Below are 12151 nucleotides of genomic sequence, written 5' to 3'. Positions count from 1 at the left end.
TATTTGGGTCCAAGATCATTATTGAAAATTCCATCTAGCACATGAGATGCTTCAAGATGCTAGAGCACACCTAGTACTTGGGTCTAAGATAAACACTGCTATCCTCTATGGTACTGAGATTTGGGGGGCAGCAAAAGGCAGATGTTTGGACATATTGTTGAATTCCGGTCTACGAAGGATTACTGGCCTCCCCAGTAGAGCTCCAGGGGATGTATTAAGACACGAATTGGGGGTTGTCAGCATATCATTGCAAGCCCAGCGGAGGTTCCTCGAATTTTATTTGAATGTTCAGTTGGTTACCTCTGCAAAAATCAAATATTGGGATTGTCCTGAGAGAGACCGCACTAAACAGTAGCAAGGACCCAAGGCTTTGGTATAATAATGGCGTTGGCCTTTTGAAAAGATGGGTTTTTTAAATGTATTTATTGGTTATTTATAATGCGCCTATAAACAATGTGTTTTGAGGCGCAACAAGACAAGAGGGTGGGGGAACAGGAGTACAAAACAAAAACGATCCTACTAGGCCTTATGACATTCGGATCGTGCAAGCGCAGTGAAGAGAAGTGCAGAGTAGAGGGAGAGGAGAGGATGGGAATGGCCAGTCAGGGCGGAAGGGCCCATGAGACAAACGTGTCCAAGGGGAGGCCAGGTGGGCAGATCCAGGGGAAAGCAGAGAGTGCAGGGACAGAACGGTCCACAAGCTAAGTGCGAGGAAAGGGGCTGGAAGTGTTACAAGGGAGCAGGCCCAGCCAGGCTAGTGCCGGAAGGACAAGTGCAGGTTGACTGGGGGCTCTGGGGAGACCAAGTGCAGGGGTAGACTGGATTAGGGGGGCCTGGTGCCTTGTAAGACTCTAAAGGAACCAGGCAGCCAATCAAGAGGGTTGAAAGCAGTAACAGCACTGAGAGACTATTCCCGTAGAAAGTGCTGCACTCTTTTAATAGAAAGATCTGTAAAGCTTGAGATAGAAGCCCTTCTTGTGATAAGTGTTAATTTACCCACTTTAAAATTCCATAACCCCAGGCCAATTCAAGCGGGCGATGCACCTACTATCACCAAAATAAAGACTGCTGAATGCCGAACGAACATTTTAAGGGCCAAGCTAAATGTGTTGCCTCTCAGGGCTTGGCCTGGATGCGGTCGGCCCCTGGGACCTCGTGAAGACCGAGTGCATTTCTTTTAAGGTGGCACTGAATGCAGGCAATAGATTTAGGTCACAGGCATTTCTCCCTGTTTTTAACGAATAGGATTTTAGGATGTAATATCGAATTTCTTTTTATTGTTGTAATTGTATATGCTCATGTGTTTTAATGGATTTGGTATCTGAATAAAATGATTACTACTACTTGCTCAACTATTAAATCCATTGCAAAAGGTAGATACTATGGCCCGTTGTGCTAATTGAAGGGTTCTATGTGAAATTTCCGAATCGTGAAGGCCGCATACCGAAAATACCTATTTTATTCAGATGATTCAGTGCAACCTTCAATATTCAGAAATGTCACTCTTTCAGGGGGGTTTCACCCCACCAAACCTCATTGACTACTATTCCCCACCCGCCCTCACTCTTCAAATCAAATTGTAGGGCTGTAATTGTAATTGGTTATTTATGACGCGCTTTATATCCTGAGGTTTCTAATCGCGGATCCGGGGATCGAACCTGTGTTGCTCCGCATCGTCTTGTTTCCAAGGCAAGTGTGTTGCTCCTGAGCTATCCTCCCGAGACGATTTGCCCCTCTCCCCCTGCTTCTGTCCAGCCAAAAACAAACTAACATGCACCCACCTTCTCCCTGGCCCCTGCCACACCAAATGTTCCCCCCTCAAAACACACACACACTCACGCCCCATAACTTACCTAACGCGGCCGGGGCTTCAGCTTCCGTCTTCCGCCAGGCCCCAGCCTGCCTGTCAACCCCTGTGCGCTCTCGTATGTGGCAGGGGCGTGACTGGTCATTTTAGAAAGTCTGCGCAGTCTCAGAGTGGTCTTTCTAAAGCGATTTCTTTCTCTGGAAATTATAATATGATATTGCTCAATTACTAAACCCAGTGTAAATGTTGGATGATCCGGCCCCTGGTGCTAAAAGTATTGCTCAGTTATTAAACCCAGTGTAAATGTTGGATAATCCGGGCCCTGTTGCTAAAAGCATTGCCCAGTTATTAAACCCAGTGTAAATGTTGGATAATCCGGGCCCTGTTGCTAAAAGCATTGCCCAGTTATTAAACCCAGTGTAAATGTTGGATAATCTGGCCCCTGGTGCTAAAAGCATTGCCCAGTTATTAAACCCAGTGTAAGTGTTGGATAATCCGGCCCCTGGTGCTAAAAGCATTGCCCAGTTATTAAACCCAGTGTAAATGTTGGATAATCCGGCCCCTGGTGCTAAAAGCATTGCCCAGTTATTAAACCCAGTGTAAATGTTGGATAATCCGCCCCCTGGTGCTAAAAGCATTGCCCAGTTATTAAACCCAGTGTAAATGTTGGATAATCCGGGCCCTGTTGCTAAAAGCATTGCCCAGTTATTAAACCCAGTGTAAATGTTGGATAATCTGGGCCCTGTTGCTAAAAGCATTGCCCAGTTATTAAACCCAGTGTAAATGTTGGATGATCCGGCCCCTGGTGCTAAAAGCATTGCTCAGTTACTAAACCCAGTGTAAATGTTGGATGATCCGGCCCCTGGTGCTAAAAGCATTGCTCAGTTACTAAACTCAGTGTAAATGTTGGATGATCCGGCCCCTGGTGCTAAAAGCATTGCTCAGTTACTAAACCCAGTGTAAATGTTGGATGATCCGGCCTCTGGTGCTAAAAGCATTGCCCAGTTACTAAACCCAGTGTAAATGTTGGATGATCCGGCCCCTGGTGCTAAAAGCATTGCCCAGTTATTAAAGATATGATATGATAAGGCATTTGTAACGCGCCTATGCACAAGTGTTTCAAGGCGCGACAAGGCAGGGAGGGGGGAAGAAGGGGAGACAGACAACGATCCTACTAGGCCAGGTGTCATTCAGATCGCGCAAGTGCATGGGTAAGGGGGACGGGAAAAGTGCAAGGGGGAAAGGGAGAGGGGAAAGTGCAGTACAGGGTTAGTAATGAACAAGATAAATAATAAGGGCCAGCTGGTGGCAAGTGCAAGATAAGTGCAGACAAGTGCTGGGAAGGGGGGCTGTAGGGATACAGAGACAGTCCCGCAGTGCAGGGGTTGCCAGAAGGCAGTGCAGGGCAGAGTAGCTGGGCCAAGGACCGAGATTGGTGAGTGGCCCAGTTGCTGATTCAGTACAGTTTCAGTGATTTAGCAGGGGAGAGGGAGAGAGAAAGCAGAAGCAAAGAGGAAGGTTTTGAGGTGCTTCTGGAACCGGAGATGGTTCTCCTCAAGTTTCAGGGGGGCAGGAAGGCTGTTCCAGAGGGAGGCCCCTGCTGCGGAGAGAGATCTCCCCCCAACTCGTTGCTTGGAGAAGCGGCTGACCCTGAGGGAGTTGGAGGCGGAAGAGCGAAGTGCTCGAGAAGGAAGATATTTGGGAAGGGAGAGTTGAAGGTAATTTGGCCCCAGGCCCCAGAAGGCCTTGTGGACAATGCAGAGGGTTTTGAACTTAATCCTCGCAGCCACAGGGAGCCAGTGAAGCGATTTCAGTCCTGGCGAGATACGGTCCCTGGGCTTGAGGCCAAGGACAAGTCTCGCAGTCCTGTTCTGGATGCGTTGCAGAGGGCGGAGAGTAGAGGCAGGCAGATTTAGATAGAGGCTGTTACAGTAGTCCAGCTTCGAGAGAACCAGGGTTCTGGAGACAGTGAGCTTCTGGGGGAAGGAGAGGAAAGGAAGGATACATCTGAGGAGGTGCAGCTGGTAGTGTGACTTCTTAGAAACGTCAGAAATGTGAGGAGAGAAAGGAGCGTGTGGAGTCGAAGATGACCCTGAGGTTTTTTGCCTTGCAGGTAGGAGCATGAAGAGGGCCAAGAGAGGCCGGCCAGAGAGCTGCAGGGAAGGAGGGAGTGGGTGTGCCGATGAGTAGAATCTCGGTCTTACTGGCATTAAGGCAGAGGTCGTTGGCGGCACACCATTCCTGGATAGCAGAAAGACAGTCAGAGATGAGGGAAGGAGAAGAGGAGGCTGAGGGTAGCCTGAAAATGAGCTGGGTATCATCCGCATAGCACTGAAAGTTGGGGCAGAGAGCAGCGATGCAGTGGGCGAGAAGTGCCAGATACTGGTTGAACAGCCAGGGAGAGAGGTTAGAACCCTAGGGGACACCACAGGTAGAGAAAAAGATGTCAGACAGGAAAGATCCCAGTTGGAACTGGGAGGGTCGATTTGAGAGGAAAGAGGTCAGCCAAGCCAGAGCCTGAACATTGATACCCAGGTTATCACAGAGACGGTTAAGCAGGATGGTATGGTTGACAGTATCAAAGGCAGAAGAGAGATCAAGCAAAATGAGAACACATGGAATGTTAGAGTCAAGGTTCGAGAGCAGGTCCTCACGGAAGTTCAGGAGAGCAGTTTCCATGCTTCTGGCAGCTCTGAAGCCAGACTGATGGTCATGAAGGCTACCGACAGATTCAGCATGGAGATTAAGCTGGGAGATGGCAAGTTTCTCCAGGAGCTTGCCCAGGAAAGGAGTGATAGAGATAGGGCGATAGTTAGCTGGGCAGGACGGGTCGGAAGAGGGTTTCTTAAGAAGGGGGTGCACAAGGGAGTGCTTGAGAGGGGATGGGAAGACTCCAGGGGTGAAGGAGTGATTGCAGAAGTCAGCAAGGGCAGGTGCCAAGGAGTCAATGTGGTCCTTAATAGTTTTGGAGGAGCAGGGGTGGACCTGTGTTGACGAGACTTTCATAGATCAGACTTGTCTCGAAACCTCATAGCAGAAAAAAGGGGAAAGGCAGAGAAGGAGAGAGGAGGGGTGGCTGCAGAAGGGCCAGAGGATGGGCAGGGAATAGAGGGGGGGAGGTGATGGGAGGAGAGTGAGGACAAGATGTCCTGAGTTTTTGAAATGAAGTGAGAGGCCAGTGCCGTACAGAGGGCCTGGGAGGGGACAGGAGAGGTAGAGACTGCAGCAGGGTTGGCCAGCTCCTTGCAGATTTTAAAGAGTTCAGCCGAATTGTTAGATGCCACAGTGATGCGGGCTTTGATAAGGGCTCTCTTCTTGGTGAGAACGGAGAGCCGGTATTGCCTTTGGAGCAGGCGACAGGCCTTTTTGTCAGAGGATGAACATGAAGCACGCCATTTCCTCTCTGCCACCCTGCACAAGCGTTTAGGGGTGACGAGATCAGAGTCATACCAGGAGTTACATTTGGCTTTGGGCTTCAGGCGGATTCTCATAACAGGGGCAAGGATATCAAGAGTATCTGATATAGCAGAGTAGAGAGTGGAGAGGGCTGTGTCAGGGTGGGAGTCAGCCGAGGGGGGAAGAGGGGGCGAGAAGGTGGCAGCGAAAGCCTCAACTGACACACGCTTCATGGGTCGGATGACCGAGAAGGAAGATGGCAGTGATGAGGGTGGCTTTGCCTGAGGGGTAGGGAGGGTGAGGTGAGAGGAGAACGTGATCACTCCAGGAGAGAGGGGTGGAGAGAGGGACAGAGAGGGGAAGGTCAGAAGAGATCAAGGCATCAAGAGTGTGCCCAGCAGAATGGGTTGGCCCAGACGGGAGAATAGAGAGTGAGAGAGAGTCGCAGAGGTCGTGAAAGAGTCCAGAAGGGGGACAGGAGGCATCCAGGTGGATGTTGAAGTCTCCAAGAAAGAGGAGTTGAGTGGTTGAGGACAGGAGTGAGGAGGAGAAGTCCACCCACTCGGAGAGGAAGGAGGAAATTTGACCAGGTGGCCGATAGATAGTAGCCAAGGTAAGGGAATGGCTAGGAGAGAGAGAGAGTCGGCAGACAAGACATTCAAAAGAGGAGTAGGTCTGCGTGGGAATAACAGTGGCAGGAATCTACTCAGGGAAGATAAGAGCCACACCCCCCAGTACGGTTGGGCCTGGGCACAGAGAGGATCTTGTAGCTGTCAGGTAGGAGTGTGTCAAAGCTGGTGACAGAGCTGGCCGTGAACCATGTCTCAGTGAGACCGAGTACGTCAAGGTCCAGTTCCTCAAGAAGGCGGCAGATATCAGAGGAATGTTTGACAGCAGAGCGAGAGTTAAGAGTGGCAATGTGGAGAAGGTTGCCATCTTTGAAGGACTTCCGGGGAGGGGTACAGATCAGAGGTACGCCCTGCAGAGGAGAAGAAGGAACACGGGAGGGGGCAGGGAGGGAGGGTACGAGCAAGGTAGCCGAGGACAGAGGAGGGGGGACAGCAGGCGAGGAAAGGAAGTTGATGAGGCGAGGGAAGCGTCTATCAAAGAGGTGAAGATTGGCCTGAGGGCCTTGGACCAAGACGGTCCCATTAGCGTAGACATTAACGATGGCCTTAGAGGAGTGGAAGGAGGCCAAGAGGACGTCCCAGCGGGTGCCACCATTAATGGGAGAAGAGTATAAAGGAGAGAGCACAGAGACCATATGAAGGGTCCATAGGTCAGGTGAAGGCACAAAAAAGAGAATGTCAGTGAGAGTTTCCTTAGAGGAGGCGCTGGTGTAGGTGTCAGCGATAGGGAGGCCTGGGTTGGAGACCAGAATGTGCTTTTTAAACTTTTTCCTACCAGATTTAGTGAGGAGAGCAGGATAGTCAATGGCGAAGCAGTTAGAAAAGATAGGAGAGACTGAGAGCACCATGGGATAAGAGGGAGTGAGGGGGGGTAGGACAAGCAAGAGCGGGCAGGAAGAGAGCAGCAGGCCCTAGTTTACTACAAATTCAGAACACAGTGAACACAATAATGCATATCAGGTACCCAGTGGAGAGGCCACCTAAGTTTGAAAATCCTGCAGGGGGAGAAAGACCCTAGTTTACCACAGATTCAGAACACAGTGATCTGGCCCCTGGTGCTAAAAGCATTGCTCAGTTACTAAACCCAGTGTAAATGTTGGATAACCCGGCCCCTGGTGCTAAAAGCATTGCCCAGTTATTAAACCCAGTGTAAATGTTGGATAATCTGCCCCCTGGTGCTAAAAGCATTGCCCAGTTATTAAACCCAGTGTAAATGTTGGATAATCCGGGCCCTGTTGCTAAAAGCATTGCCCAGTTATTAAACCCAGTGTAAATGTTGGATAATCCGGGCCCTGTTGCTAAAAGCATTGCCCAGTTATTAAATCCTGGGCAAACGCACAGGCTTACATTGCCTTATAAAGGCACAGAACAAATTATATGCATCCAATAAGGGTTAGATTGTTTCATGAAGGCACAGAACAGTTAAGCAACAGATACATGGTTAGTGCTGAATCGAATGGCCTATTTCAATTGACAGGAAATTGTAAGGACTGTTAGGGACAAAAAATACCAGTACCACGAAGATATCCAAACAAGTGTTGCTAAGTGCGTTTGCTCAATTATGACATCAAGTGCCGTATTAAAGGCGAATTTGCAGGTGGCGTTTGGTTGTTTAGCAGACGATGAGGAAGATGAAAGAGTAAAAAGTTTGCACCGCAACCCCCTTTCCTTGCCCCCTCTGCCCTGTGAACATTGAGAACTGCATGCAGGGGACCCGACAGCACGTGTGGGCTAATGTTGGTGGCCCCCTGCCCACATGTATCACAACATGAGGCTGCACAGATCTTATAACCATGTCATATAGAATGTGTGATTATATTTTTGGGGTCCGACTTTTTCGCAGGCACACGTTGACAGTCCCACCTCTACCACTCCATTTTCAAAACGACCCCTTCACAATTACAACACAATGTGCACCTCGGTAGCCAAATCGGTCATTTGTTGCCCCCAAAGCAAGGAGGCCTGAGTGTCAGTCCTAGATTCCTCACACCACCAGGCTGTGTGATCCTGGGCAAAGTTTTCAACTCTCTGTGCCACACTAGTCCTATATGGCATGCCTGGTCACACTTACTCCTCATTACATGTTTGGCGGTATTCCGGTGGTAAATCCTCCGGAATAGAGTCAAACTGAGCTACTGTTACCACCACTTGGTCCACGGATTTACTGCCGGATTGCAAGTGGTGATAGGAGGTGTTAGTCCCCATTTATTGGAGTCCAGCTGACTCCATGGGTATTTCGGCAGAATTACCGCCAAGGGTAATTTTGCGATTTTCAACAGTGAAGTGGCGGGTTTACCTCCAGCTTTTTGCTCCACTTCACACCTATCTTGTAGTACAGCGCTGTGGTAATGCGGTGGTAACAACGTTAACACTCAGTCCCTGCTGATTTTTACCGCTCCACTGTACTCATAAGTCCTTAAGTACCATTATTAAGCAAGACATAAGAAACTAGACCTATCCAGCATGGAGGCCAAGGGTGAAATGAGCATGGAGAGTGAACTCACCCACCTGAGACGGCTGGATGTGCACTCGCAGGCTGTGCAGCACCTGATTCTGCGGTATTCCTTGACTCTCACTTCCCAAAAGTAATGCATCCACCCCTTAGATCTGCCCTGCACAGGAAGGAGATCCAGCCGCCCATTAGAACACACCCTGAACCAGCCACTCACTGACCAACACACTCAGTCAATGACCCATGAACCCACTCATTCTAGGGTCCACCGACTAACCATCCTCCGTAGACATTCACTCAGCCCAACCAGCAACTCCCTTGCTTACCCACAACCACACACTGATGCATCCACCCACTCACTCACCTACCCAACAACCCACTCAGCCACACTCTCGCCAAAATAGCCTCCCACTAATGATTCAAACTCACAGACCAACTCACTCTCATTCACACGACTCACTCACACAGCATATGCAGCAAGTCTCTCCATCACAAACCCGTCTACCTACTCACACAACCACCCACTAACACATTCACTCACTCACTCACCCACTCACCCAACCGCTGCTGGCTCAAACGCTTACTCCACTCACACACATCATCCCACCTTCTCATCACTTTCACTCCCGGACTCACTGACATGCATCCACACTCAGAGACGCACACACCTTCCCACTCACATCTCCAACTCAACCACGAACTCACTCACACACTCAATCACCCATCGACTCAACAGCCCTCTCTGTTACTGATCAGAACTCCCACATCCAGACTCACTGCCCCATCTCCTCACTCAACTTCTCTCAAATAGACCCAACTCACTCACCTGCTACTCCCAGGCCAGGAACAACGAGCAGGAGGACGTGCTGGAAAACCCCACTTGCCCTCATACTGCCGAGGAAGGGTGCCCGGTGCAGAGGAGCTCCGAGGGACACAGCGCAGCTCTGCTTGTCAAACACCCCAGCGAGTGAACCATTCCCCTAGTAAAAGGGTGTGGGGAGGTTTAGCTCATGGCTGGCGTCTGCTGTGTTTTGCTTTTCCTGGACTAACTCCAGAGGAAGGAAGGAAAGGGCCTGGGAGAGTGAAACTTGAATTCAAATCTCAGTGTGCTGCACATCAGAGCCAATACTGAGCGCCAGAGAGAGAAATCGGCGCCTGGCGCTGGTGCGAGCAGATCCGTGTTGTGTGAAAAGTCACGCGTGGCTCTTCTCCCCACACAAGGGCAAGACATGTGTACCTGGCATCAACATTAGCGTGCTGTGCGCTGAGTGACACTGCCACACAGAACCCCTCCCCACAGATCAGAGAAATGGGCTCCTGACACTAGCACGCACTGCCACACAGAACCCCTCCGCACAGCTCAGAGAAATGGGCTCCTGGCACTGACACTAGCATACACTGCCACACAGAACCCCTGCCAACAGCTCAGAGAAATGAGCTCCTGGCACAGACGCTAGCATACACTGCCACACAGAACCCCTTCTCACAGCTCAGAGAAATGGGCTCCTGACACCAACATACACTGCCACACAGAACCCCTGCCCGCAGCTCAGAGAAATGGGCTCCTGGCACTGACACTAGCATACACTGCCACACAGAGCCCCTCCCCACAACTCAGAGAAATGGGCTCCTGGCACTGACACCAGCATACACCGCCACCCAGAACCCCTTCCCACAGCTCAGAGAAATGGGCTCCTGACACTAGCGTACACCGCCACACAGAACCCCTTCCCACTGCTCAGAGAAATGGGCTCCTGGCACTGACACTAACATACACTGCCACACAGAACCCCTTCCCACAGCCCAGAGAAATGGACTCCTGACACTAGGATACACTGCCACACAGAACCCCTTCCCACAGCTCAGAGAAATGTGCTCCTGGCACTGACACTAGCATACACTGCCACACAGAACCCTTTCCCACAACTCAGAGAAATGGGCTCCTGGCACTGACACCAGCATACACTGCCACACAGAAACCCTTCCCACAGCTAAGAGAAATGTGCGCCTGGCACCGACACTAGCATACACTGCCACACAGAACCCCTCCCCACAGCTCAGAGAAATGTGCGCCTGGCACTGACACTAGCATACACTGCCACACAGAACCCCTCCCCACAGCCCGGAGAAATGGGCTCCTGACACTAGCATACACTGCCACACAGAACCCCTTCCCACAGCTCAGAGAAAGGGGCTCCTGGCACTGACACTAGCACACACTGCCACACAGAACCCCTTCCCACAGCCCAGAGAAATGGGCTCCTGACACTGACACTAGCATACACTGCCACACATAACCCCGTCCCACATCTCAGAGAAATGGGCGTCTGGCACTGACACTAGCATACACTGCCACACAGAACCCCTTCCCACAGCTCAGAGAAATGGGCTCCTGGCACTGACACTAGACAACACTGCCACATAGACCCTCATCCCACAGCTCAGAGAAATGGGCGCCTGGCAGTGACACTAGCATACACTGGCACATAAAACACCTTCCCACAGCTCAGAGAAATGTGCACTGACACTAGCACACACTGCCACACAGAACCCCTTCCCACAGCCCAGAGAAATGGGTTCCTGACACTGACACTAGCATACACTGCCACACATAATCCCGTCCCACAGCTCAGAGAAATGGGCTCCTGGCACTGACACCAGCAGAACCCCTTCCCACAGCTCAGAGAAATGGGCTCCCGATACTTATGCTAATATACACTGCCACAAAGAACCCCTTCCCACAGCTCAGAGAAATGGGCTCCTGGCACTGACACTAGCATACACTGCCACACAGAACCCCTTCCCACAACTCACCGAAATTGGATCCTGACACTAGCATACACTGCCACACAGAGGCCCATCCCACAGCCCAGAGAAATGGACTCCTGACACTAGGATACACTGCCACACAGAACCCCTTCCCACAGCTCAGAGAAATGTGCTCCTGGCACTGACACTAGCATACACTGCCACACAGAACCCTTTCCCACAACTCAGAGAAATGGGCTCCTGGCACTGACACCAGCATACACTGCCACACAGAAACCCTTCCCACAGCTAAGAGAAATGTGCGCCTGGCACCGACACTAGCATACACTGCCACACAGAACCCCTCCCCACAGCTCAGAGAAATGTGCGCCTGGCACTGACACTAGCATACACTGCCACACAGAACCCCTCCCCACAGCCCGGAGAAATGGGCTCCTGACACTAGCATAAACTGCCACACAGAACCCCTTCCCACAGCTCAGAGAAAGGGGCTCCTGGCACTGACACTAGCACACACTGCCACACAGAACCCCTTCCCACAGCCCAGAGAAATGGGCTCCTGACACTGACACTAGCATACACTGCCACACATAACCCCGTCCCACATCTCAGAGAAATGGGCGTCTGGCACTGACACTAGCATACACTGCCACACAGAACCCCTTCCCACAGCTCAGAGAAATGGGCTCCTGGCACTGACACTAGACAACACTGCCACATAGACCCTCATCCCACAGCTCAGAGAAATGGGCGCCTGGCAGTGACACTAGCATACACTGGCACATAAAACACCTTCCCACAGCTCAGAGAAATGTGCACTGACACTAGCACACACTGCCACACAGAACCCCTTCCCACAGCCCAGAGAAATGGGTTCCTGACACTGACACTAGCATACACTGCCACACATAATCCCGTCCCACAGCTCAGAGAAATGGGCTCCTGGCACTGACACCAGCAGAACCCCTTCCCACAGCTCAGAGAAATGGGCTCCCGATACTTATGCTAATATACACTGCCACAAAGAACCCCTTCCCACAGCTCAGAGAAATGGGCTCCTGGCACTGACACTAGCATACACTGCCACACAGAACCCCT

General features: G+C 51.1%; 1 protein-coding gene across 4 annotated transcripts in view; it reads right to left on the bottom strand.

The window, feature by feature from the left end:
• The window catches only part of LOC138447765 (intercellular adhesion molecule 1-like), a 218496-nt gene that overhangs the window by 139930 nt on the left and 66415 nt on the right, over nucleotides 1-12151 (bottom strand). The window contains exons 1-2 of one of the 4 annotated variants that reach the window (XM_069604101.1): nucleotides 9111-9284; nucleotides 8341-8444 (exon numbers count right to left, since the gene is read on the bottom strand). The exons of 2 other annotated variants lie outside the window; for them this stretch is intronic. Coding sequence is in view for 1 of the 2 variants with exons in the window: in XM_069604096.1 (XP_069460197.1) it covers nucleotides 9111-9174 (64 nt within the window). In the remaining variant the exon portion in view is untranslated. Of the gene's footprint in view, nucleotides 1-8340; nucleotides 8445-9110; nucleotides 9298-12151 lie in introns of those variants that run through there. One more of the 4 variants, XM_069604096.1, reaches the window with a different exon arrangement.

This window comes from Ambystoma mexicanum, chromosome 3q (assembly GCF_040938575.1).
Source record: "Ambystoma mexicanum isolate Mex_15411 chromosome 3q, UKY_AmexF1_1, whole genome shotgun sequence".
Classification (NCBI taxonomy): domain Eukaryota; kingdom Metazoa; phylum Chordata; class Amphibia; order Caudata; family Ambystomatidae; genus Ambystoma; species Ambystoma mexicanum.
Note: the sequence above shows the minus strand (reverse complement) of the source record. Positions and strands in the feature narration are given on the sequence as shown.